This window comes from Scyliorhinus torazame, chromosome 9 (genome assembly GCF_047496885.1).
Source record: "Scyliorhinus torazame isolate Kashiwa2021f chromosome 9, sScyTor2.1, whole genome shotgun sequence".
In the NCBI taxonomy this organism is placed as follows: Eukaryota; Metazoa; Chordata; class Chondrichthyes; order Carcharhiniformes; family Scyliorhinidae; genus Scyliorhinus; species Scyliorhinus torazame.
Genome location: NC_092715.1, coordinates 51,761,066 through 51,787,657, shown reverse-complemented (window position 1 = coordinate 51,787,657; position 26,592 = coordinate 51,761,066). Strand labels below are relative to the sequence as shown.

The window sequence follows — 26,592 nt, the reverse complement described above, 5'->3', positions numbered from 1 at the left end:
CTGGAGGAGGTTCCTCAAAGACCCCCATGCGCCTGGCTGTTTGATTTTCCGCGGGAAGGGCGCTGCTCCCAGCTCCGTTCGCTCCGGCTGTTCACTCCCCTGCTTCTGGCCCCTCACCCCGAAACCCGGGTTAAACTGGGACACGTGCGGCCGGGTCAGGACTGATGTGTCTGGACAGGTTCAGTGCTGTTCACACTCGCCAGCACGTCCAGTGCGTGCACTGATTTCCCGACCAATCTAGTTGTCGCTTCACTTTTAACCCCCCCCCCCCCCCCCCCCGCAAAGAAACTTCCATGGATCGTTTTTTTTTGAAGAGGTTGAGGATTTTCAAGCATTTTTCTCTCTCCCTCCGAGCACTCGCCTCATCCTGACCCCGCGAAATATTATTCGATTGCATTTTTTTTTTATATAAAGGCAACTCCGGAGCAAGTGACTGAACCTCTGGTGTTGCACGTTTTCTTTAAATCGAATGACAAAGAGGTCAGCGGGTTGAAATGAAACAAATGAAGAGGGGTGGGCGGGTGCTGCCTCTTTGTGTTTTTTGTGATTGTGTGAAAAGCCTCCGTGTTTGCAGAACGTCGCCGGGAAATTACAACAAGTCTGCAAAGGACTCGACCCCCTGATATGGGAGGGATTTGTGTGGGGCTGCTCGGCAGATTAACGGTGTGCCACCACTAGTTTGCAGCTGACACCTGCAACGGCAGATTACAATAGGTTTCATTCAGTTGTGTGTGTATATTTTGTGTGTGTGTGTGTTAAAGTGTTTGTGTGTGGCTGCAACACGCGCGCCGCGATCTGTTTGCTCAGTCCGTACGCCTGGGCGCGCAAGTGAGCTCTGTATTAAGGAGGTGTTAGCGGGTCGGGGATTGAGAGCTCAGCGCCTGGGCCCGGGCATGGCCCGGCGGGAACTGGAGAGGGCCATCCAGCAGCCAAAAGAAAACCCAGCTTCTCCCTCTCTCTTTTTTTTTTTGTTTCTCCAGGACACAGAGGGAGTCTTTGATTTAATGGAGACGACTATTTTTCTTCTCGCCCACTCAAGGGTGAAGCGCAAAAGGAAGCGGGCAAATGTCCCTTTTCACAGTTTTTTAATAATGGAGCACCTCCCAGTCAACATTTTCAAGAACAACAAAAAAAAAACCCACAACGAAAAGTCCTGTGTCCCTGGTACGGACTCTCTTGGAAACCCATCGCTACACAAGTTACTTTTTTTTGTGAAGAGAAAAGGTGATGAATTAATTCTTTGTCAGGAGGAGGGGGGTGGGAGGGAACATTTAGTCAAAATCTGGTTTTGACTCAATCCCCTCGTGGGTTCGTTCGCTTGACGACTATAATCTGTTTGGAAAGACAGTTTATCCGCTGCCTCGACTTTTGGCCAGATTTGACAAATTGGTGCTTTTGGGTCATTTTGTTTTTGTTTTTAATTTCGAAGACTTTTATCCCTCGGCCGGTGGTTTTGTAAAGCTGAGCTAATAAGAGCCGGTATCACAGTCTCCCTGTCGAAAGTATAAACGACTTTAATGGCCAAGTGACATAGCAGCTTCGACTGTGTAGGGATCTCTGTGAAATCACCCTTTCGTCGCTGCGAAGTTAGGGCTTTCCGTCTTCCACACAAAATAAAACAATAGACACCTATGGAGAAATCGTTCTTGGGAATTTAATTTTTTTTTTAGAGTATCCACTTATTTTTTTCCAATTAAGGGGCAATATTGCGTGGCCAATCCACCTACTCTGCACATCTTTGGGTTGTGGGGGTGAGACTCACGCAGACACGGAGAGAACGTGCAAACTCCACAGGGACAGTGACCCAGGGTCCTGAAACAGCGCGAGTCCACGGCACTGTGAGGCAACAGTGCTAACCACTGTCCACCGTGCGGGCCTTTTCTTGGGAAATTCTACCCCTTTCTAAAAGCCCCGCGGTTTCCAGTGGGGCCAACAAGTGCTCTCTGGTTCCTCACCATTCCGCATGGCCTAGTCGATCAATGTACCCAGGCTGCTCAACCCTGGAAGGCATCGGAGCCAAGCCTCAGCTGAATAAGCATGACTGAATAAAATAATAATCTTTATTGTCACAAGTAGGCTTCGATTAACACTGCAATGAAGTTACTGTGAAAAGCCCCTAGACGCCACATTCCGGCGCCTGTTCGGGTACACAGAGGGAGAATTCAGAATGTCCAAATTACCTAACAGCACGTCTTTTGGGACTTGTGGGAGGAAACCGGAGCACCCGGAGGAAACCCACGCAGACACGGGGAGAACGTGCAGACGCTGCACAGACAGTGACCCAACCCAGGAATCAAATCTGGGACCCTGGTGCTGTGAAGCAACGGTATTGGGCTTCGCTGTTCCTTACAAGGGGTGCTGAGGCTAAATTTGGTTGTGGGGGTGGGTGGGTTGCAGTTATTGCCAAGGGTTAGGTCAGCTAGGTGGATAAAGCAGGAATCAACCCGGACATTCTGATACCTAATCGTAATCAGTGCATTAGGGTTGTTGCTAAATATTCTTTTTTTTAAGAGATGGAGAGACTAAAGGAGATGTTAATCTCCCGCAACACACTTTTCTTTTTGCAAAAATGTACTTTATTCATAAGATAGCTGAAAGAACATTACAAGCATTTCAAAATGGTCATCATACAAAGTGCAATAAATTCAGGTTTTCTACAGATATCATGTTGCACTCTTGAGGTGCTTCAATGCAGTCAAAGAAACATATGTTACAAGTGACTATATGCCTGAAACGCTGGGATTAGTGACAAGAGTGTGGTGTAGAATAACATCCATAGCAGAGTTGGGGTGGTTGCACAGGAACATTCGAACTAGGAGTAGCAGGAGGCCTTTTGGTCCCTCCTGTCTGCTCCACCTATGATAATATCATCGCTGATCTGAGTGTGGTCTCCACGACACTTTAGGGCCTGCTTCCTCACCTAGCCCCATTGTGATATCATGGCATAAACCACTGGATTAACAAGGCATTGCTGGACTGCAACACAGGGCGAAAGCAGAGGAACACCCAGTCACCAACTGCAGCTGCCAACACAGGTGTCTTGGGTCCTCCTTGGCCCTGGGATCATGTGACAGCAGCTTAGCGAGTGGAGACCGCAGCAGACACCCTTCCCCCACTATTCCACAGCGTAGGTTTAGCTATAAAAAGTGAATCACTTGCTGCTTGGACCTACTCAAACAACAAGGAGCCTACCATTACATTTAAAATGGTTGTAAAACACTTTGAGATGTCCAGTGATATAATGGAAGCACTATACAAACACAAATTTTTCTTTGTTTTCTTTCCTCAGGGCAGAAAAGGTTAAGCAAAGCTAAAGAAGAGGTGTTCAAAGTTATCAGGGACTTTGATTGAGTAGATAGGGAAACAAACTTTCTATTGGCAAGGAGGCTCAGCAATCAAAGGGGGCGGGGGCGGTTGAAGAGACATTTGTTAACACAATGAATTCCTGAAAGGGCAATGGAAGCAATTTTAAAATATCTTCCAAAAGAATATATTTTTGAAAAATAACACTTTATAAGGCTATGGGCACGGGAGTGGAACTAATTGGATAGCTTTTTGAAAGATCCAGCAGAAGAAAGTTGCCTGAATGGTACCCTTCTGCACTGTATGATTCTATTATTAATGTATTGCTAGGACTGACTGACCATCCCGTGGCAGCTCGGAAAAAGAATAATGAGGAAAATGTTTTTACCCTCATGTGGTCAGGAACGGTAATGAAATGCCCAGGGGTATATACATATATAAAAAGCAATAGGATAGCCAGGGAAAGGGTTGGCCCACTGAAAGACAAGGAAGGGAATCTATGCGCGGAGTCAGAGGAAATGGGTGAGGTACTGAATGAGTACTTTGCATCTGTATTCACCAAAGAGAAGGATTTGGTGGATGTTGAGTCTGCGAAGGTTGTGTAGATAGTCTGGGTCACATTGAGATCCAAAAAGAGGAGGTGTTGGGCGTCTTGCAAAACATTAAGGTAGATAAGTCCTCAGGGCCTGATGGGATCTACCCAATAATACCGAGGGAGGCAAGGGAGGAAATTGCTGGGGCCTTGATGGGAATCTTTGCAGCCAATGTTGTTCCTTTGTTTAAAATGGGTAGCAAGGATAATTCAGGAAATTACAGGCCAGTGAGCCTTACATCAGTGGTAGGGAAATTATTGGACAGAACTCTTCGAGACAAGATGTACTCCCATTTGGAAGCGGGTGGACGTATTAACGAGAGGCAACATGGTTTTGTGAAGGAGAGGCCGTGTCTCACTAACCTGATCGAGTTTTTCAAGGGCAGTGGATGTTGGCTACATGGGCTTTAGTAAGGCCTTGACAAGGTCACTGATGGCAGACTGGCACAGAAGGTGAAGTCGCACGGGATCAGAGGTGAGCTGGCAAGATGGATACAGAACTGGCTCAGTCACAGAAGACAGTAGCAGTGGAAGGGTGCTGTTTTGAATGGAGGGTTGTGACTAGTGGCATTCCGCAGAGATCAGTGCTGGGACCTTTGCTGTTTGTAGTATATATAAATGATTTGGAGGAAAATGTAACTGGTCTGATTAGTAAGTTTGCAGACGACACAAAGGTTGGTGGAATTGCGGATAGCGATGAGGACTGTCAGAGGATACAGCAGGATATAGATCGGTTGGAGACTTGGGCGGAGAGATGGCAGATGGAGTTTAATCTGGACAAATGTGAGGTAGTACATTTTGGAAGGTCAAATATAGGTGGTAAATATACAGTGAATGGTAGAACCCTTGAGAGTATTGACAGGCAGATGGATCTGGGTGTACAGGTCCACAGGCCACTGAAAGTGGCAACGCAGGTGGAGAAGGTAATCAATAAGGCATAGGGCATGCTTGCCTTCATCAGCCGGGGCATTGAATATAAAAATTAGCAAGTCACGCTGCAGCTGTATAGAACCTTAGTTAGGCCACACTTGGAATATAGTGTTCAATTCTGGTCGCCACACTACCAGAAAGATGTGGACAGGGTGCAGAGGAGGTTTACCAGGCTGTTGCCTGGTATGGAGGGCATTAGCTATGAGGAGAGATTGAATAAACTCGGTTTGTTCTCACTGGAGCGATGGAGGTTGAGGGGCGACCTGATGGAAGTCTACAAAACTATGAGGGACATGGACATTGTGGATAGTCAGAAGCTTTTCCCAGGGTGGAGGGATTAATTACTAGGGGACATAGGTTTAAAGTGCGAAGGGCAAAGTTTAGAGGAGATGTGCAAGGTAAGTTTTTTACACAGAGGGAGGTGGGTGCCTGGCACACACTGCCAGAAGAGGTGCTGGAAGCAGGTACGGTAGTGATAGTTTAAGGGCGTCTTGACAAATTCATGAAAAGGATGGGAATAGAGGATATGGACCCTGGAAGTGTAGATGATTTTAGTTTAGACAGGCAGCATGTTCGGCGCAGCCTTGGGGGTACTTGTGTTGTGTTTTTCCTTGTTCTTTCTTCTTTGGATGTGGCTGAGGCAGATTCTATGATGGCTTTCTAAAGGAAATTGGATAGTTAACTGTAGAAAACAATTGTAAGGCTATGTGGAAAGGGTGGGGGAATGGAACTATGAGTTGCTTTTTCAGAGAGCTGGCACATACACAAGGGGTGGAATAATAATAATAATCGCTTATTGTCACAAGTAGGCTTCAATGAAGTTACTGTGAAAAGCCCCCAGTCGCTACATTCCGGTGCCTGTTCGGGGAGGCCAGTACGGGAATTGAACCCGCGCTGCTGGCATTGTTCTGCATTACAAGCCAGCTGTTTAGCCCACTGTGCTAAACCAGACCCTTTGGAATGACCTCCTGTGCTGTAATCAATCTATGATTCTATGATAATATTTTCCCTTTCTGATTCATAGTCGACATTTCCACATGTCAGATATAAAAATATAAGTGCAGTCTGTTTAATTATTATCCCTGTGATACAATGAGTTAATAAATCCTGTGACTTGGTACTGAGTCATTTAGAACATAGAATCCCTACAGTGCAGAAGAAGGAGGCCATTCGGCCCATCAAGTCTGCATCAACCCTCTGAAGGCGCACCCTATCTAGGCCCACTCCCCCACCCTATCTCCATAATCCCACTGAACCTGCACATCTTTGGAAACTGAGGGGCAATTTGGTATGGCCAATCCACCTAACCTACACATATTTGGACTGTGGGAGGAAACCGGAGCACCCGGAGGAAATCCACGCAGACATTGGTGCGTGTGCACACTCCACCCAGACAGTCACCCAAGACCAGAATCGAACCCTAGTATGCTAACCACTGTGCCACTGTGCGACCAGGAAGGTTCTATCCATTCTTCATTTGATTGAAGCCTGCAAAGAAGGACAGACTTAGCCTCAGTGCCTTCAGGTTATAGTTTGGAAAATAAATAACGTTTTCTGTATTTGCATGTCATCCAATGAGCCCTGATGAAAATGCCATTTATAAATATGTGGATTACTTTGTTGGGCTACCTTGTCACGCCATAACTCACATCTGCATAGAATACTAATTGTGCCAGCATATCCTAAAGCGTTGCACGCAATGGAAGAGATAAATAGGCAACAGGCAGGAGTTAGCAGATGGGTTAGACTAGAGGAAGTGACAGAACCAGCAGTTGATGCTAGGGATGGGCAACAAATGCTGGCCCAACCAGTGATGCCCACATTCCGTAAATGAATTTTTAAAAAATATGGATTTTGCGGAGGTTTTTGGAGGAGGGAAAAAATGAATAAGGAAGTGATTTGAAAAAGAATGATAACTGGCATGATACGTGCATGATAACTGGAAATCCTGATAGTGCTGGTGAAGTGGAGAGACAGGGAGACATAGTAAATCAATACTGAGAGATGGCTGGGATGTGGAGTTGTAGCAGATTCCAGAAGTAGGGTGTGGTTCAACCTTAAAAAGGTCTTGGTGGAAAAAGGCAGAGACTGTTGAAATTGAAAAGTTGGGTGATGTGAAATATGTGAAGTTAGTACAGTAGATAATCAGAACCTGGAGAATGATAGGATGTGGGTTGTGCAGTTTAGATATGTTCCAGTTTTTGAAGCGTGCAAATCAGAAGGATGGTTATATTTGAATCCGGAAATGACCGGAGCATTTATATGAGTTTCAGCAATGGTGAGGGAAATGCAAGAACAAAGCCGGGTGATATATCATAAGTGATGTGGTCTTGGTGAAGGCTAGGGTGTGAATGTGCATTGATGTGGAACAACGTTTCATACCACACCATGTAAGACAACATACTTCTGTTGAATAAGCTTGGGTTTGGTATTTCCCGAACTGTACATAATCGCTTGATTGACTGGTACTCTGCTTCACCTCAACAATAGCAGAAATTGGTGGGATTTTGTTACACACTACACCACAAAGAACTACTTGGTGTTAAGACATCAACTTATGCACATATCCACAGCAAGCAAAAGGGCATTTCAATTAGTGTTCATATCTACAATGAAGGGGGAACGTTTAGTCAAGGCTTCCAGCCTCAATTGTTGTTTAGAGTTCTTTCCTGTTAAGTGCACACATAGATTGGATAGGGGTATTCTTGAGCCAAGTGTGTTCAGTGGAATTGCATACTGCACTTCTCACCTCCCAACTTTCTTCCATGAACATACTGACTTTGGGCTCTGATTTCATGGGCACCAGCAGGCTAAACACTTTGGGAATTGACCATTTTTTGATGGATAATAGCTTTTTTGGGGTTTTTCACAGGACGTTAGCATTGCTGGCTAGGCCAGCATGATTATTGCTCATGAGAAATTGAGAAGGTGGTGGTGAGCTGCCTTCTTGAACCGCTGCAGTCCATGTAGTTGTAGGGACACCCACAGTGAAGGAATGGCGATATAGTTCCAGGTCAGGGTCATGTGTGGCTCGGAGGGGAACTTGCAGGTGGTGGTGTTCCCCTGCATCTGCTGCTCATGGTCTTTCAGCTGGTAAAGGTCACATGTTTGCAAGGTGCTGTCAAAGGAGCCTTAGTGAATTGCTGCAATGCATCTTGTAAATGGTACACACAGCTGCCAGTGTCCGTTGGTGATGGAGAAAATGGATGTTGGAGGTAGTGGGCTGCTTTGTCCTGGGTGGTGTTGAGCTTCTTGAGTGTTGTTGGAGCTTCACTCATCCAGGCAAGTATTCCATCACACTCCTGACTTGTGCCTTGTAGATGGTGAAGAGGCTTTAGGAATGGAGGAGGTGAGTTACTCGCCGCAAAATTGCCTGGGCTGGATTCTCCGCAGCTCCGCGCCAAAATCATGTTTGGCGCGGGGGCGGAGAATCGACGATTACGCCCGAATCGGGCCCGCTGCTGCTTCTGCGATTCTCAGGTCCCCGGAGAATCGCTCACGCGCAAATTACGGGTACGGCTGGGGGGGCCATTGCCAGAGGCTCTCCCAGCGATACTCCAGTTCCGACCGGACGAATTCCCGAAGGCGATGTTCTAACCATGTCTGGCCGGCCGGGACTCTCGCGCGGCGGCTGCGGACTCAGTCCATGGCCGCCCTGGTGGGGGGCGGCGGGTCAAGCACCGGGGGGGCCTTATGGGCGGCCGGGGTGGCGATCGGGCGGGTCATATATAGCGGTGCACGGCTGAGCGATGGGACATTGTTTCCTGGTCCGCGGTCCGAGTCCGGCATCATATTCGGCGCCGCCGCTGGCGGCCGCCGCCGTGTGCGTGGACTCGGAACCGGAGGTGCGGGGGCCCGTATCTGCAGCCAAAGCTGTGTGAAGCTCCCCGGGTCCCTGCCAGCCCCCTGCAGGTAGGTGAATTGGTCTTTATTTTTTTTTAGGAAAGTCTGGAGTGCCCCATTTTTGGAGAATCCAGCCCCCTGCCTTTAACCTGCTGTTGTGGCTACAGTATTTATATGGTTGGTCCAGTTCAGTTTCTGATCAATGTTTACTAACAGCACTGTCCAGAAGACATTTATACAAAGAATATCAATACATCACAATCATAATTTGAGGGAAAATTTGTGGAAGGGGAGAATAGGTGAGGAATGTCATGATTTGCTATTTTGTGCATACAGTAAGTCCTCACTACAAGTTGTCATTGCGTTCCTGAAAATTGCTACTTTAAGTGAATCAACTTCATGTGAATTATTGTTTCCCATTGTTAAAGCTGGAGTTATGTTCTGTTGGACATTTCTTGCCTGGGAAAAAAACAATGTAAAAGCTAAGTACTGTATCACATGTGTGCAGCACTGTGCATTCCCAGCTGAAATAACTTGCAAAATAAAAGAAATCACTAGATGTAAAATAAATCCTGTAAAAACTCAAATTGAATAACACTCACCAGTCTCTCTCCCTTTTCTTAGGCAGTCCTTCGGATTTGGAGATGACGTACTACCATCCTGGCTCAATGGGTTGAAGAGATGTTTGCCTTCTTCAGGAATGCTTTGAGGACATTCCTAGAGAGTTTCAGAGGAGGTGGTTCTGGGTGATTTAGAGCCTCAATGCGGGGCATGTTGACTTGGGGGAAGACCTGGCTGTTGTACTGTCTTTCTTACCACTGGATTTGGAAGATATTCTGAAGACACTGCTGGTGGTGCTTTGAGCTGTCTGTATGTCTGTCTGTAAGGCTATGCCCTTAGCCTTTGAGATATCCTGGTCCTCTTCTGTGGAGCTCAATGACTGAAGTTGGAATGATTTGGGTTTTGAATTGAAGGCAGCATGCAACAGACAGGTCCTAGTGGAGTCAATGGGATGAAGGATTGTTAGCAACCTTGAAAAATCTATCCAAGGACTGTTGGACAGTTTTCTTTTGCTTCTCCCAGTGGATATTTTTGTAGCAGTTAATTAAATCCTTTTCATTTTGACACTGTGCTCTCTGTTCAGGTCATCCTCTGAGATGATTTCCATTGCATCTTCTATGAGATGGAAAGTTCTTGATATTCATTTTGTTGACATAACTCGAGGGGTTGGTGTTTCAACACAGTCTTCCTCTTCAGCTCATTGACTCTCTAGCTGCATTAAGCCTTCACTGGGCTATTCCTGTCATTGAGTTGCAAGCAGAATAGTCCTTTGGCTGCTTTAAATCCTGGCATCAGCTTCTCCTCCTTCGAAAAGTGTGTTCTTTGTGGCATACATTTCCAAAACAGCCCTGTCTCATTAAAAACTTATTTTGGTATGTAGCCACTTTCTTCAATGACTCTGTTCAAAAGGTAGTGTATTCATCAGCCACTTCTGTATCAGCACTAGCTGATTTCCTGGACGTTTTAATGTTGTGCAGATAGGAATGCCTCTTGGAAAGCTCGGACCATCCATGACGAGCATCACCGTGCTCATTCTGTAAGTAGTAATACAGGCTTTGGGCTTTTTGGGTGACCACCAAACTAAGAGACTCCTGGTGCTGGATTTGGTCTTCGATCCAGAGTGCCAAGAGTCTTTCCATGTTCTCTACTGTGGCACCTCTAGCCCAACTCACCCTGCCAGCACTTAAAGGTGTGACACTTTGTTTGATATTGTCAGTGTTATTATGGAATGCCCTGCTGATGTTGGGGATAGCCCAGGCACTGTAGCAATATCAACAACTTGTTCTCCAGCCTCGAGGTGTTTAAAACATCCAATTTCACTGCTAGGCTGATGGCTTTTCTTGTTTTATTTGCAGCAGCAGGTACACAACCACCTCTAACTGGGCATTTCTCAGCTATGTTTAAAAATAATTAAGAAGTCCCACCCGCAGAAAAACTCCAAAATTGAAATCAAATTTAAATCTTCCAACTTTTTGTTCGAAAAAATAACTTTGAAAGTGATGCAAAAGCCTCATCCAAAACTCAGACTATGAAAAACTCCGTCTTTCATTGAATCCCTACAGAACAAAAGGAGGCCATTTGGCCCATCAAGTCTGCACCAACCCTCTGAAAGAGCACCTTACCTAAGCCCATTCCTCCGCAACCCCGTAACCTCACCTAACCTTTGGACACTAAGGGGCAATTTAGCATGGCCAATCCACTTAACCTGCACATCTTTGGACTGTGGGAAGAAAGCAGAGCACCTGGAGGAAACCCACGCAGACACAGAGAAAATGTGCAATCTCCACACAGAGAGTCACCCATGGTCAGAATCGAACCTGGGTCCCTGGCGCTGTGAGGCAGCAGTATTGACCACGGTGTGCCCCTATAAAAGCAAGATTGATGTTGTCTTCAATATAGGATCACATAACATTACAATAGCACCGACCCAAAGCAGGAAAATGCACAAAACAGGAGAAAGTGCTAGAGTGGAGAATCACACTTAAAATAAGGAAATGGGACCTAAAATAAACATCGCTTTAAGTGAATTCACTTAAATCGGGGCACCTTAAAATAAAGACTGTCTGTACTGCATTTGAGCATGTCTTGGTTTTAGGGGTTGCTATGTTGGAACATTTTTTATTCAGTATCTATTTTTATCTTTCCTCATTAACATTGCATTACAGAAGGACAAATATAAACCATTGTCCCTCACCTTTTACATGTTTCAGTTTCAAGAAAATATGTACTGGACTAGCAGTTACATCCACTGAGGCAGTAATGTTTGTTGGGGTAACCACACGTCCACTGATACTATTTCAGAAATAGCACTCAGAGTTAATAATAATCACTTATAGTCACAAGTAGGCTTCAGTGAAGTTACTGTGAAAAGCCCCTAGTCGCCACATTCTGGCACCTGTTCGGGGAGGCCGGTAAGGGAATTGAACCCGCGCTGCTGCCTTGTTCTGCTTTACAAGCCAGCTGTTTAGCCCAGTGTGCTAAACCAGCCCCATCACAGTTCAGAAAGAGGCCCTTTGGCCCATCGTGTCTCCACTGGCCATCAAGCACCTATTTATTCGAATCCCATTTTCCAATATCTGGTCCACAACCTTGTATGCTATGATGCTTCAAGTGCCCATCGTAATGGAGTAATACCAGTATGCACTGCAATCCTGCATATACTATCTCCCCTTCTCAACCTTATCTTAAACTAGACCCACATATAATGGTCACTTAGTACCAAACGCTGCAAGGAAAGGTGGAACAATAATAATAGCTTATTATTACAAGTAAGCTTCAATGAAGTTACTGTGAAAAGCCCCTGGCACCTGTTTTTGTGGAGGCTGGTATAGGAATCGAACTCACTGCTGGCCTTGTTCTGCATTACAAGCCAGCTGCTTAGTTCACTGTGCTAAACCAGTCAAGAGCAACTACCCTTAGAAAAGACAGATGAAAGGAACAAAATTACAAAAAAACAGGAGCTTCTATAATGTCTAATGTTAGGCATTCCATGTTTGATATATCACACGGCACTAATCAATGTATCTTGCACAAAATATTGACATTAAATTATTAAAACTCACAGAAAAATATATCTGTTCCAGAAATATAGTGCCAAGAAATTATATATTACTAATGGAATTGACTATCTGGGGTCTAAATGAATTACAAAACATAGACTGCTGTATAAGGAATGTTTACAAACCAGTCTTTTCAGAATGAGAAAGAAAAGGCTATAAAAGGACATCAGTAAAGTTAATCCATCGGATATGCGCCTTTTTTCTTTGCTGTTTCTTATTAAGGAACATTAGCAACGGAAACATAATGGAGATGTTATGGAGTCACAACTGTGCTCACTCCATGTCTATGTTTAAGCTTAAACTATAAGCTACACAGCAATCAGAACTGTAAACTAATCAATGAAAAATGGAACCAACAGTTATCTCTAAGCACCATTAGCATCTGTACACTACAACTGAAAAGTTGTTGGTTTTCACATCTACATTAGTCATCCGATTTATTCATCTTTGGATTAATTAGTTGCTACTATATTTTTTTTTGAGCAGTTACTGTCACAATAAAGGTTTGTTAATCTGTCCAGTAACTCTGCTTGTAATGCATGTACAAGTAGCCTTTATAATAACAAGCTTTATTAGAATGACTGATTTGATCTTCCATTTAGATTAAATGACATACACAAAATGCCTACCTTGAAGAAGTTCTGCTCTTCTCTTTAACGGGATGTCTTTTTTTCCACTTACCCCTCCTCCCATTTTCAACAATATAAACCCATCACATCCCCACCTCACTTTCGTTCCGAAAAAGAGTCTTAGACTTGAACCATTGACTGTTTCTTTCTCCACAGATGCTGACAGACCAGCTGAGTTTTTCCTGCAATTGTTTTTATTGCAAATAATACAAATTTTATTCACAGGCTTTGATTACATCTGTGGCATTTCTCTGATATCAGTGAACAATTCAAGTCCTGGAATGATTACTTCCATGGCCTCTACACAGTTACATTACTGTTATTTCTGAAAGAGGGGTAAAGCTTATAAAAGGATGTCTAATTTGACAGTGAGACAGTGGTGTAATGGTGTTGTCACTGGACTAGTAAGCCAGACACCCGGAGTAATGTTCTTTGCTCCCTGGTTCAAATCCCACCATGGCAGATGGTGAAATTTGATTTCAATAAAATTCTGGAATTAAAAGTCATAAAAACTCATCTGGTTCACTAATGTCCTTCAGGGAAGGAAATCTGTTGTCCTAACCCTGTCTGGCCTACATGTGACTCCAGACCCACACAGCAGTGCAGTTACTCTTAACTGCCCTCCACTGAAATGGCCTAGCACTCAGGTTAAGGCTAATTAGGGATGGGCAACAAATGCTAGCCCAGCAATGCCCACATCCCAAGAACGAATACAAAAACATTTGTCTACCTCCATAACTTATTTTGTAGGGATGTTGATGTGATCTGGGACTCATTATGGTGGCTGCATTGTCCTGTGTAGATTCTTTAAAAAATAAAAAATAAATTTTTTTAGAGTACCCAATTCATTTTTTCCAATTGAGGGGCAAATTAGCATGGCCAAACCACCTACCTTGGACACCATTGGGTTGTGGGAGCGAAACCCATGCACACACGGGGAGAATGTGCAAACTCCACATGGACAGTGACCCAGACAGGGATCGAACCTGGGACCTTGGTGCCATGAGCGTGCAGTGCTGACCACTGCACCATCGTGCTGCCACCTGTGCAGATTCAATTGAACACTGTCCACTGTCTTCAGTGGAAATCAAAGGCTCTCCTGTCAAGTTAATGCGTAGGTTCATTATACAGCATTAAATGGTTCTGTCAATTTGGTCAATGTGTTGATACCAGTTTCATGAATATTAGCCACCACTTCCTAGAATGGCCAGTGTGAGTCTAAATGCTTTCTTGGTGGGCTTCAAGAATGGGAGGGTGGTGTTGCTCATGATTTTTTTCCTACTCACGAAGCACCATGACATTGTGGCAAATTGTAGGAGGTAAAATGTGGGACTGGACTGGGAATCAGTCAATTGGTGTGGATCTAGGTGTCCAGGCCCCAGAGCACTACAACTGACCCTGGAGAATTCCTGAAGTTATAGGGGACCTGATTTTATTCTCATAACGTAATATAATATTGGTCTTTACTTATTATATAGTTTGCAGATTGGCTGAGGCCTTAGCTGATCAGTCTTTCTCTCTCTCTCTACCCCTAGCTTCCTTTATTGTACATAGGCCAAATGTTTATCCTGTCCCTACACCTGTTATTCATATACAAAGAAAAATATTCAATTTTTCTTCCTTCATAAATGTCTGACCATAAAAATGTTAAAATGAGTGAATGTAGGGATAGACTGATTATTTAAATAATCTTAAATATTCTAACAATAGGTAATGCAAATGTTGCCAATCATTGCATGTAGCCAGATGATTGTGAATATATTACAAAATATTGGTTGTTTGCCTTTACTCTTGGGAAACTAGTTTAATGTTAGTGTATAGGTCAGGTTGTGTGCCACCAGTTTCGGATTTTATCTGACTATCTCAGTGGATCAGGTCCCAGCCATTCAGCGCGGAGGCAGGAACCGTTTTTGTGGGCTTCAGTAACTGGGACATCAGACTGAAATATTTGTTGTTCTGGAGTTCTATGCGTAATTAACTCACATTCTCCACGTGAATGGCAAAGCTTGGTGCAAAATTTCTGACATCCGGAGTCAGGGCTGTTGTCATTAACCCAGGTAGAGATGAATACTTTCCGCCCCCAAGCCTCTGCCCGAGTATTTTAATTATATCTTAACGCCTATAGGAGAAAGGCTCAATTGACTACTTGTTATGAATCCCATTGCATGTTACCTTATTTTGACCATGGGGCGGCCCGTCAATCGCTGGTCCATGTGTAATGTTGTCCATGAGGACAAAATGAGGGGGTTGGGGTTTGTGTGGAGGACAGCGTCAGGCTGATATTGTTAGTACTCCGCCAGATCCACACATTTCTCAGGGACAGAGAGCGAGAAGGAGCTATTTCCAGATCGTGAAGGATGCCATCCACCCCATATCTCTGATGAGCAGAAATCACTCTTTAACCGCCCCCCCCCCCCCCCCCCCAACCCCGTGACTGAACCAGTTTTGCACTGAGTGCTGAATTTCGTGCATTAGTGAGAGTTTGGTGACTGAGGGATATAAAGGCTTCATTTTTATCTAAAGTCTAGTCCTTCTTTTATTTTGTTAATTAACTTAAAAGTTGCTGTTTGGTTTAGAAGAAGATGAATTTTCAATCAGCTTTAAACAAAGGTTCTACTTGTAGGTACTTGCAGCTGGAACTTGTTAATTAGTTAATTGGATTAGGCCAGTTTTCAGAGGCTAGATTCGCAGTATGAAAGTGATCCCCCTACAGTGCAGACTTTGTTTGCACTGAGTGTTGAATTTGGTGCATTTGAGTGCTATAGTGAGAGTTTGGTGACTGATGGAGTGCTGAATTTGGGTGCATTTGAGAGCTATAGTGAGAGTTTGGTGACTGAGGGAGTGCTGAATTTGGGTGCATTTGAGTGCTATAGTGAGAGTTTGGTGACTGAGGGAGTTAGGTGAGGAGGGAGTCAGGTGCTCCTTTCATTTTGTTTCCTACATTTCTGCAAAGAGTGAGAAGGGAGCCAGGAGTTTACCGAGAGTGCAGCTGACTGGGAGCAGAGTCGGAGGGCGGAGGTCCAGTTGGTCCACAGGGCAGCTATATTCTGTAAGGTAAGAGGGGATGGAGGCTAGGCCAGTTGCATGCTCCTCCTGTAGGATGTGGGTGCTGAGGGATACCACCGGTGTCCCCGCTGACTATACCTGCGGGAAGTGCATCCAACTCCAGCTCCTCAAAGACCGTGTTAGGGAACTGGAGCTGGATGAACTTTGGATCATCCGGGAGGCAGAGGGGGTGATAGAGAAGAGTTACAGGGAGGTAACCACACCCAAGGTACAGGACAAGAGTATCATAGATTATCATAGAATTTACAGTACAGAAGGAGGCCATTCGGCCCAGCGAGTCTGCACCGGCTACCCAAGAGCACCATACCCAAGGTCAACACCTCCACCCTATCCCCATAACCCAGTAACCCCACCCAACACTAAGGGCAATTTTGGACACTAAGGGCAATTTATCATGGCCAATCCACCTAACCTGCACATCTTTGGACTGTGGGAGGAAACCGGAGCACCCGGAGGAAACCCACGCACACACGGGGAGGATGTGCAGACTCCGCACAGACAGTGACCCAAGCCGGAATCGAACCTGGGACCCTGGAGCTGTGAAGTAATTGTGCTATCCACAATGCTACCGTGCTGCCCCGTGCTTGCCCCCAGTAGCTGGGTTACAGTCAGGGGAAAGAAAACAAACAGGCAGACAGTGCAGGGATCCCTCATGGCCGTTCCCCTTCAAAACAAGTATACCGTTTTGGATGCTGTTGGGGGGGATGACCTACCGGGGGAAGGCCCTAGCGGCCAGGTCTCTGGCACTGAGTCTGGCTCTGGGGCTCAGAAGGGAAGGGGGGAGAATAGAAAAGCAATAGTAGTAGGAGATTCAATGGTTAGGGGAATAGATAGGCGATTCTGTGGTCGCGAGCGAGTCTCCCGGAAGTTATGTTGCCTCCCGGGTGCCAGGGCCAGGGATGTCTCGGATCATGTCTTCGGGATCCTTAAGGGGGAGGGGGAGCAGCCAGAAGTCGTGGTGCACATAGGTACCACAGGACAGACAGAGTTGTCATCTCTGGTTTGTTGCCGGTGCCACGTGATAGCGAGGCTAGGAATAGGGAGAGAGTGCAGTTGAACACGTGGCTGCAGGAATGGTGTAGGAGGGAGGGCTTCAAGTATTTGGATAATTGGAGCGCATTCTGGGGAAGGTGGGACATGTACAAGCAGGACAGTTTGCATCTGAACCAGAGGGGCACCAATATCCTCGGAGGGAGATTTTCTAGTACTCTTCGGGAGGGTTTAAACTAATTTGGCAGGGGAATGGGAACCGGATTTGTAGTCCAGCAACTAAGGTAGCCGATATTCAGGACGCCAAAGCATGTAGTGAGGCAGTGGGGAAGGGAACACTGACAAAGGAGAGTACTTGCAGGCATGGAGATGGGTTGAAGTGTGTATACTTCAATGCAAGAAGCATCAGGAATAAGCTGGGTGAACCTAAGGCATGGATCGGTACTTGGGACTACGATGTGGTGACCATCACGGAAACTTGGATAGAAGAGGGGCAGAAATGAAAATGAAATGAAATGAAAATCGCTTCTTGTCACATGTAGGCTTCAATTAAGTTACTGTGAAAAGCCCCTAGTCGCCACATTCCGGCGCCTGTTCGGGGAGGCTGGTACAGGAATTGAACCGTGCTGCTGGCCTGCCTTGGTCTGCTTTCAAAGCCAGCGATTTAGCCCTGTGCTAAACAGCCCCTTGGAGGTCCCTCGTTATAGATGTTTCAATAAGATTAGGAAGGATGGTAAAAGAGGTGGGGGGGGGGGTGGCATTGTTAATTAGAGATAGTATAACAGCTGCAGGAAGGCAGTTCGAGGAGTATCTGGCTACCGAGGTAGTATGGGTTGAAGTCAGAAATAGGAAAGGAGCAGTCACCTTGTTAGGAGTTTTCTATCGGCCCCCCAATAGTAGCAGAGATGTGGAGGAACAGATTGGGAAACAGATTTTGGAAAGGTGCAGAAGTCACAGGGTCATAGTCATGGGTGACTTCAACTTCCCAAACATTGAGTGGAAGCTCTTTAGATCAAATAGTTTGGATGGGGTGGTGTTTGTGCAGTGTGTCCAGGAAGCTTTTCTAACACAGTATGTAGATTGTCCGACCAGAGGCGAGGCCATATTGGATTTGGTACTTGGTAATGAACCAGGGCAAGTGATAGATTTGTTAGTGGGGGAGCATTTTGGAGATAGTGACCACAATTCTGTGACTTTCACTTGAGTAATGGAGAGGGATAGGTGCGTGCAACAGGGCAAGGTTTACAATTGGGTGAAGGGTAAATACGATGTCAGACAAGAATTGAAGTGCATAAGTTGGGAACATAGGCTGTCAGGGAAGGACACAAGTGAAATGTGGAACTTGTTCAAGGAACAGGTACTACGTGTCCTTGATATGTATGTCCCTGTCAGGCAGGGAAGAGATGGTCGAGTGAGGGAACCATCGTTGACAAGAGAGTTTGAATGTCTTGTTAAGAGGAAGAAGGAGACTTATGTAAGGCTGAGGAAACAAGGTTCAGACAGGGCGCTGGAGGGATACAAGATAGCCAGGAGGGAACTGAAGAAAGGGATTAGGAGAGCTAAGAGAGGGCATGAACAATCTTTGGCAGGTAGGATCAGGGAAAACCCCAAGGCCTTTTACACATATGTGAGTAATATGAGAATGACTAGAGCGAGGGTAGGTGCAATCAAGGACAGTAGCGGGTGATTGTGTATTGAGTCTGAAGAGATAGGAGAGGTCTTGAACGAGTACTTTTCTTCTGTATTTACAAATGAGAGGGGCCATATTGTTGGAGAGGATAGTGTGAAACAGACTGTTAAGCTCGAGGAAATACTTGTTAGGAAGGAAGATGTGTTGGTCATTTTGAGAAACTTGAGGACAGACAAGTCCCCCGGGCCTGACGGGATACAGCCAAGGATTCTATGGGAAGCAAGAGATAAAATTGCAGAGCCGTTGGCAATGATCTTTTCGTCCTCACTGTCAACAGGGGTGGTACCAGTGGATTGGAGAGTGGCAAATGTCCTGCCCCTGTTCAAAAAAGGGACTAGGGATAACCCTGGGAATTACAGGCCAGTGAGTCTTACTTCGGTGGTAGGCAAAGTAATGGAAAGGATACTGAAGGATAGGATTTCTGAGCATCTGGAAAGACACTGCTTGATTAGGGATAGTCAGCAGGGATTTGTGAGGGGTAGGTCTTGCCTTACAAGTCTTATTGAATTCTTTGAGGAGGTGACCAAGCATGTGGATGAAGGTAGAGCAGTGGATGTAGTGTACATGGATTTTAGTAAGGCATTTGATAAGTTTCCCCATGGTAGGCTTATGCAGAAAGTAAGGAGGCATGGGATAGTGGGAAATTTGGCCAGTTGGATAACGAACTGGCTAACCGATAGAAGTCAGAGAGTGGTGGTGGATGGCAAATATTCAGCCTGCAACCCAGTTACCAGTGGCGTACCGCAGGGATCAGTTCTGGGTCCTCTGCTGTTTGTGATTTTCATTAATGACTTGGTTGAGGGAGTTGAAGGGTGGGTCAGTAAATTTGCAGACGATAGGAAGATTGGTGGAGTTGTGGATAGCGAGGAGGGCTCTTGTCGGCTGCAAAGAGAGATGAATAGGATGCAGAGCTTGGCTGAGAAGGGGCAGATGGAGTTTAACCCTGAAAAGTGTGAGGTTGTCCATTTTGGAAGGACAAATATGAATGCGGAATACAGGGTTAACGGTAGAGTTCTTGGCAATGTGGAGGAGCAGAGAGATCTTGGGGTCTATGTTCATACATCTTTGAAAGTTGCCACTCAAGTGGACAGAGCTGTGAAGAAGGCCTATGGTGTGCTAGCGTTCATTAACAGAGGGATTGAATTTAAGAGCTGTGAGGTGATGATGCAGCTGTACAAAACTTTGGTACGGCCACATTTGGAGTACTGTGTACAGTTCTGGTCGCCTCATTTTAGGAAGGATGTGGAAGCTTTGGAAAAGGTGCAAAGGAGATTTACCAGGATGTTGCCTGGAATGGAGATTAGGTCTTACGAGGAAAGGTTGAGGGTGCTAGGCCTTTTCTCATTAGGTGGAAATGCCGGCGTTGGACTGGGGTGAGCACAGTACGAAGTCTTACAACACCAGGTTAAAGTCCAACAGGTTTGTTTTGATGTCACTAGCTTTCGGAGCGCTGCTCCTTCCTCAGGTGAATCTGAGGAAGGAGCAGCGCTCCGAAAGCTAGTGACATCGAAACAAACCTGTTGGACTTTAACCTGGTGTTGTAAGACTTCGTACTTTTCTCATTAGGACGGAGAAGTATGAGAGGTGACTTGATAAAGGTTTATAAGATGATCAGGGGAATAGATAGACAGTCAGAGACTTTTTCCCTGGGTGGAACAAACCATTTCAAGGGGACATAAATTTAAGGTGAATGGTGGAAGATATAGGGGGGATGTCAGAGGTAGGTTCTTTACCCAGAGAGTAGTGGGGGCATGGAATGCACTACCTGTGGAAGTAGTTGAGTCGGAAACATTGGGGACCTTCAAGCAGCTATTGGATGGGTACATGGATTACGGTAGAATGCTATAGTGTAGATTAATTTGTTCTTAAGGGCAGCACGGTAGCATTGTGGATAGCACAATTGCTTCACAGCTCCAGGGTCCCAGGTTCGATTCCGTCTTGGGTCACTGTCTGTGCGGAGTCTGCACATCCTCCCCTTGTGTGCATGGGTTTCCTCCCACAGTCCAAAGATGTGCAGGTTAGGTGGATTGGCCATGATAAATTGCCCTTAGTGTCCAAAATTGCCCTTAGTGTTGGGTGGGGTTACTGGGTTATGGGGATAGGGTGGAGGTGTTGACCTTGGGTAGGGTGCTCTTTCCAAGAGCCGGTGCAGACTCGATGGGGCGAATGGCCTCCTTCTGCACTGTAAATTCAATGATAATCTATGATTAATATAGGACAAAGGTTCGGCACAACATCGTGGGCCGAAGGGCCTGTTCTGTGCTGTATTTTCTATGTTCCATGTGTTTATTTATTAACAAAACCCTCACATAAAAGAACAACGAACACGTGAAAACGATGTTAAGGGCAGACAGACCCTTTGTGCATTTTGGCTAATGAAGGAGTCCAAACGCAAGTCGGGCGAGGCATTATTGAAACTTCCAGGAGGGCCATGTGCTGAGCACATAGAACGAAAATCCATTCGTCCGCCGAAATTAGTTTCCAATGATTCGTTTCGTTTTGGACTGTGTCCCGGGTGCCGCTAAAACATGGTTAATGTCCCGAAAGGTCATAGGAGACATCGAATAGAATCCTTATTGTAAAGAAGAGGGCCATTCGGCCCACCGACCCTCTCAAAGACCACCCTGTCCTTATAACCCCACCTAGCCTGCACGACTTTGGACACTAAGGGCAAGTTGTGGGAACCCACACAGACCTGCAAACTCCACAGTCACCCAATTGAACCTGGGTACCTGGCGCTGTGAGGCAGCAGTGCTAACCACTGTGCCAGGGTGCCGCAATGGAGAGTTATTTCAGCTGGTTATCTAACATGCTGACCATATTGATATCACTTTCCTTTAAAGAAAGGGATGTGAACTGAGCGTTTTCCTCTCTCTGGATTGAGGCGCACCGGGATGTTGCAATTCCTCCAGTCCATATTAATACATTGTAATTCCAGAATACGTAAAGACTGAATCGATTTGGTTTCAGTTCGATTTGGTTCGGAATTCAGACGGAAGGACGCGCCCGGTTTATAAAAGCGCGTGTTGCATTTACGCAAACATCCAATTTCCCCTCCAGGTTGGGAGAGCTGCGTTGAATATGGGGGTGGGGAGGGAAACCCAGGAAAGCGGCTACATGGAGATAGACAATCGGTATTTTAAAATATCATAACGTTGACGACAGACTATTGTTGTTTCTGGGCACATGTTTGTAAATAAAGCCACCGTGGCGCCAAAACAAATCAAACAAGACATGGACACGATAGGAAGAATAAAACTGTACTCTTTAATTATTTTGTTATATTTCGTTAATCCTGCTTTTAAGATATGCATAAAGAGACGATGGCCCCCCCCCCCCTATTTAAAGCAACTGCATTAAAATATATATTTCAGGTTTTCGCGCGTTATACAATGTTAAATGAAGTAAGGTTGACATTTAAACTTGTCACCAGCAGTCTCCAAGTGATATTCGGTCGTTATCGAAGTAGATATCATGGCATGGAACATACAGTATGTGTCAACAAGAAATTGGAGATACTGCTGCTGCCAAGAGCCCGGGTAAAGCCCGATAGATTCCAGTGAGTCCCTTCATAAATGGAAGGGCCAATTCGTAAACGGGCGATTCATACTGACTTGACGCCTCCTTACACAGTTCTTGCTCACTGCATTGCGGTAGGGGCAGACCGAGTCTGAAGGGCTCTAACGTGGAGGGACCGCTTTACATGGGTTCATGGCACCAGTCCCAAAGTCTTCCTAAACTGGTAGGTTCGGGTGCTGGGTGTTGTGCAGGCTAAAGGCGTTCGTGTGAGAATGTCCAATCAGGTTAATGTAGTGGCGATCGAGGCTTTGCACGGAATGCAGGAAGTTGTGCTGCTGCCCTGGGTTTGCAATGGGCACGGTCGGACTGGGGATGAAGGGGAGCCCGGGGCTCCGGGCCGAGCCGTGCCAGTGGAGCGGCTGCGTCCTGCTCACCCCGGCCCCCTGCTGCAACAACGATTCGTTCAGACGCGAACTGGCGAACTCTGGCACGGGGTGAAACTGGTACGAGTATTCTGCGTCGTGGGTAGAGATGGGCCCGAATATGGGGTCGGTGCACCGGCGGGCTTTGGACTGCAAGAATGCGAGGATTTGGGCGTATTTGGTGTCTTTGGTCTCCATACGCTCCACCGTGGTCAGATAATGGACGAGGTTCTTCATGCACTCGTGGTACCCAGCGTGGAAATAGTTCGCGAACTCTGTTAATAACTCGCCTAAGTAAAAGAAAGAAAAAAAAGATTTGTTCGGGCTCCGCGTTAACAACAATATTCTTACCCGTCAAGATCTTTGGACATTCAAGTGGGGAAACCGACCATGTGGATAAAACCACATGGACTCAGTATACAATGTTAAAGCATCAAACACTGGCATTTACAAATATATATATACCAGTTTGCTGTGGGGCATACGGCGATTTCGAAAGCGTGTTGGAATTCAGGAATTAGACAGTCTGGAATTTCTTGGCCAAATCTTGGGATTGATATTTCCAGTCGAGTTTCTGATGCTGAATCAGGGTCTTGTTTATACAGTTTGTAAATGTCTGGGCGCAGAGCGGAGGAATTTGCTCTATCCAATCTGGACACCTACTGTGGTGAGCTCCAGCAAGGGTGGGTTAAAGGAAGGGTTGAGTTTGGGGCGCGTTTCACGGTTTCAGGTTGGGGAAATTTTCATGGAACGGGCGGCGAGAGAGAGTTGGCCCATTTCTCTGAAGTTATTTTCCTTTACATTTTACTAAATCCAAGTGTGCTAAACCGCCACAGTAATCCCGATGTGTATATGCGTAACGCCACCTCTCAAAACGGGCGTGGACTTGCCGAAGCTTCGTTGAGCTTCCATTATTATTATTATCCTCGGAGCGAAGTTTTGGTTTTCGCAGTGAAAGTACAACTTTTCAAAAGACACCGAAAACAACCCGTGGACAGATGCACACGCCCTGCTGACAAGTGAGAGATTGGCTTTGTTTAAACCTCGTCGACTCCTCGTTACGCTCAAACTTCACCCACCCCCTCGCCGGCGGACCAACGCTAAATTTAAAAAAATGTGTTGAAACATTGTGGAGCACTGTCACTTTCTGATTATTCTTTTTAAATGAAGAGGAGGCGGTGGGGAACCTTTACCTTTCTCTCTTCCTCTGGCGAAGTCAGCCGAATGGAGAACCCTCAAATACTGAACTGTCATTTCCAGAATCTCAGCCTTCTCCAGCTTCCCGGTGCCCTGCAATAAGAGACCACAGTGCAATAGCCACAGGTAAGAAACGTCCACCAGTCCAACCTGCTGTTGAAAAAAAAACTGTTAAAAAAAAAAAATGTCAGCAAGTACCTGTTTCGCCAGTGCCATTGGGACAGTTTTGGCAAGTTCGTTCAGGCAGCGATTGATCCGGTCCCTGCGCCTCTTCTCAATCACCTTGTGGGACACTGGAGCGGTCTAAAAACAGCAACAACAAAAAATGGTTACAGAAATAAAATGGGAATTTGGGAAGGGGATGAATCCCGTGGATGAATAGGGTTTTATTAGGGGGGGTGAACACCCCTCTCTGATGGAGAAGGTAGATGGGTTTTCATGGCGCTGGTGACTTATAGCTTTCAATTAAAAAAAATATTAAATTAAAAATGTACTATATCAGCAGCGGGGGGGGGGGGGGGGGGCTAAACTGGATTGTAACTTGCAATGCAAAAAAAAAAACATAATCTAGCTGAAAGAGAGCAAGGGAGTAGGGAAGGAGTTTGAATGAAGGTGCCCCTCTTACCTTGCGCTCTTTCGCTTTGCAGGACATCTTCAACTGAGCAATTAGCAGCCAGACCGTGTGTGCAGCAAAAAAAGGAAAACGCGACTGTGCTCCTCCCAAGGCTGAAAGTGGCTCCTTATAAAGCGATCATTAAGGAGGCCGGGGGCATTCACTGCCTAAATTATTCGACGGGATTAGAGAGCGGGGCATTGGGGAATATGTGGTTAAAGGGGTGGCAGAAACCTGGGGCTGAGCCACTATAGACAGGGGTTAGCAGGGGGCAGCCCGGCTTTGTTCATCCACGTGGCTCTTCAAAGGACACGTGATCGCCTTCCGAATATCATTTGCATAGTAATAAAAAGGCGGGAAATGCGAACTAAGGCGGGTGTCTGTACTGATCCATCAGGGCGCAGTGCGCACAAGAATAGAAGAAAGACAGACACGGACACAAAACAGTTTCTCTTCCCACCCCCTGCCCTCCCCCTCCTCCTCTCCCTTTCCATTTCGCCTGTTTACAAAAAAAACCTCAAGCGAGCGATCCCAGCCCTCAAGCATGTCCGGAGTCATTAAAGTAATTAATTAAGCCTTTAATAGGCTGTTCCGCGAGTTCAAGGGAAGGGGAAGGCTCCCGTTTGTTCTCACACGACTTGGTGACACATCCATTTTATGGGAGATGGCAAAGCTTTTGTTTCCACTCATTATTTATTGGAGACCTCGGCAGGTGTGGGACCGGGGCTGGCACACGAACATTGCCTGCTTCAAAAAATAAACCCCAGCCCCAGCAGACTTTGGCACACGAGGGCTACCCACCACTGGATTCGATTTGGTGGGCTCAATTTGTAGCCTATTATCCTATAAGAAAATGTCTATTGAAACGAATGAATAGTTGCGTTGGCCTAAATTTTAATAATGGGAGATCTTTAAGCATTGTAGGGGAAGAGAGAGAATAGAGGGAGAAAAAAAATCAAAGGGAAAATGCAGCTGGTCTAAAAGTGTATTATTCACTGTCACCTGCAAGCGGGAGTGCCTGGAGATCCCTATTCATTTGCCTAATTTTGATCAATTTAACAAACTTTGGGAAAAATTACTCTGGCATTGTTCAAGAGGGCAAAGCTTGATGATCGAATTAGCAGCATGTTCTGATCCGGTAAATGTCATTAGAGAGAAAGAGACAATCGCCTTTAAAATGGTTCCTTTAAATGCGCCAAGTGGAGAAGCCAGGGCGCTAATATTCTAAAGACAGCGCTTTGATATGATAGGCTACTTTGCATCCCGCTTTTGCAATATTATCATAACAAAAATATTTTAACATGCGACTAAGTTAAATGGGAACAAAGCTGCTTTATTTTTTTTCTCCCTTTAACAGCGGCCTGTTGGGCAAAGTTTACTTGGCGATTGTTTAAGTCTGGTGGCGAGAGTTTAGCAGACTCTCTCCCCTCCCCGCCACACCAGGACATCTTTGCGCAGGGGTTTTTAAAAATTAAATAATAAAAATATGTTTTCACATTTTGCAAAGAATGAGCATACAATCTGTAAAATGTGACGGGAGCATTGTACTGTACCGCGGGCTGGCCTTCGAGATTAAGGACTGGGTTTTTTGTTTGTTTTGGTTTATTTGGGAGATGAATATTTACAATCTTCTGTACATTTTTGGGGGTCACGTAAAAACCAAGCATTTTGGTTTATTTCGGAATGAGCAAAACAAGCAACAAATTAATAAAACAATGGGGATACACAGCGTAAGACATATCACAGGCAGTAAAACTAAAATCTATTTCCATACATACTGTACACTTTAAATATTTGTAAAAATATATGATCGGATATCTGAAATAGTGGAAGATGTTCTTAGAAGTGTTTTTAAATACTTCTCTCAACGTTTAAAATTAAGATCTACAAAAGTGTCACACGGATGGAAATGCCTGTGGAAAAGTTCTGTACAATGTAAGTTGTTATTTGTAGAGGGTGATGCCCACGACCTTTTGACTTGCCACAATGTGGCTAGCATCAGTTTGTCAGACAAATCGGTTTAGCCGAGAGTAGCGGCCTTGGCGATGAGCTTTCAATGGAAAATTGTTCTGTTTGAATTAATCTTCAAGTGAAAAAGACAAGGTCACTGAAGCAACTCCGTCTTTGCAATTATGTGGAAAGCATATTTAATGCAACGGGTTCTGCGAATATAGCATT

The 26,592-nt window shown here is 45.5% G+C and overlaps 1 protein-coding gene and 1 long non-coding RNA gene across 2 annotated transcripts; one reads left to right on the top strand and one right to left on the bottom strand.

Annotated features, from left to right (window-relative positions):
- Positions 1 to 329: 329 nt before the first annotated feature.
- LOC140429983 (uncharacterized) lies at positions 330 to 9,793 on the top strand. The gene is made up of 3 exons (XR_011949254.1): positions 330 to 480; positions 981 to 1,224; positions 9,293 to 9,793. It is a non-coding gene; the product is annotated as an uncharacterized lncRNA (long non-coding RNA).
- Positions 9,794 to 22,004: 12,211 nt separating this feature from the next.
- helt (helt bHLH transcription factor) lies at positions 22,005 to 24,815 on the bottom strand. The gene is made up of 4 exons (XM_072517559.1): positions 24,427 to 24,815; positions 24,000 to 24,104; positions 23,798 to 23,894; positions 22,005 to 22,894 (listed from the first exon to the last, which is right to left on the bottom strand). Exons 1-4 carry the CDS (start codon positions 24,451 to 24,453, stop codon positions 22,398 to 22,400), a joined length of 726 nt encoding a protein of 241 aa, XP_072373660.1. The 5' UTR covers positions 24,454 to 24,815; the 3' UTR covers positions 22,005 to 22,397.
- Between the last annotated feature and the right edge of the window lie 1,777 nt (positions 24,816 to 26,592).

What these genes read in the sequence shown, in the direction of transcription:
- helt (XM_072517559.1), bottom strand. Translation starts at nt 24,453, where the DNA reads ATGTCCTGCAAAGCGAAAGAGCGCAAG. An exon ending in GCAAAGCGAAAGAGCGCAAG is followed by an intron (nt 24,105 to 24,426) that starts GTAAGAGGGGCA and finishes TGCTGTTTTTAG; the next exon opens with ACCGCTCCAGTGTCCCACAA. An exon ending in CAATGGCACTGGCGAAACAG is followed by an intron (nt 23,895 to 23,999) that starts GTACTTGCTGAC and finishes CTCTTATTGCAG; the next exon opens with GGCACCGGGAAGCTGGAGAA.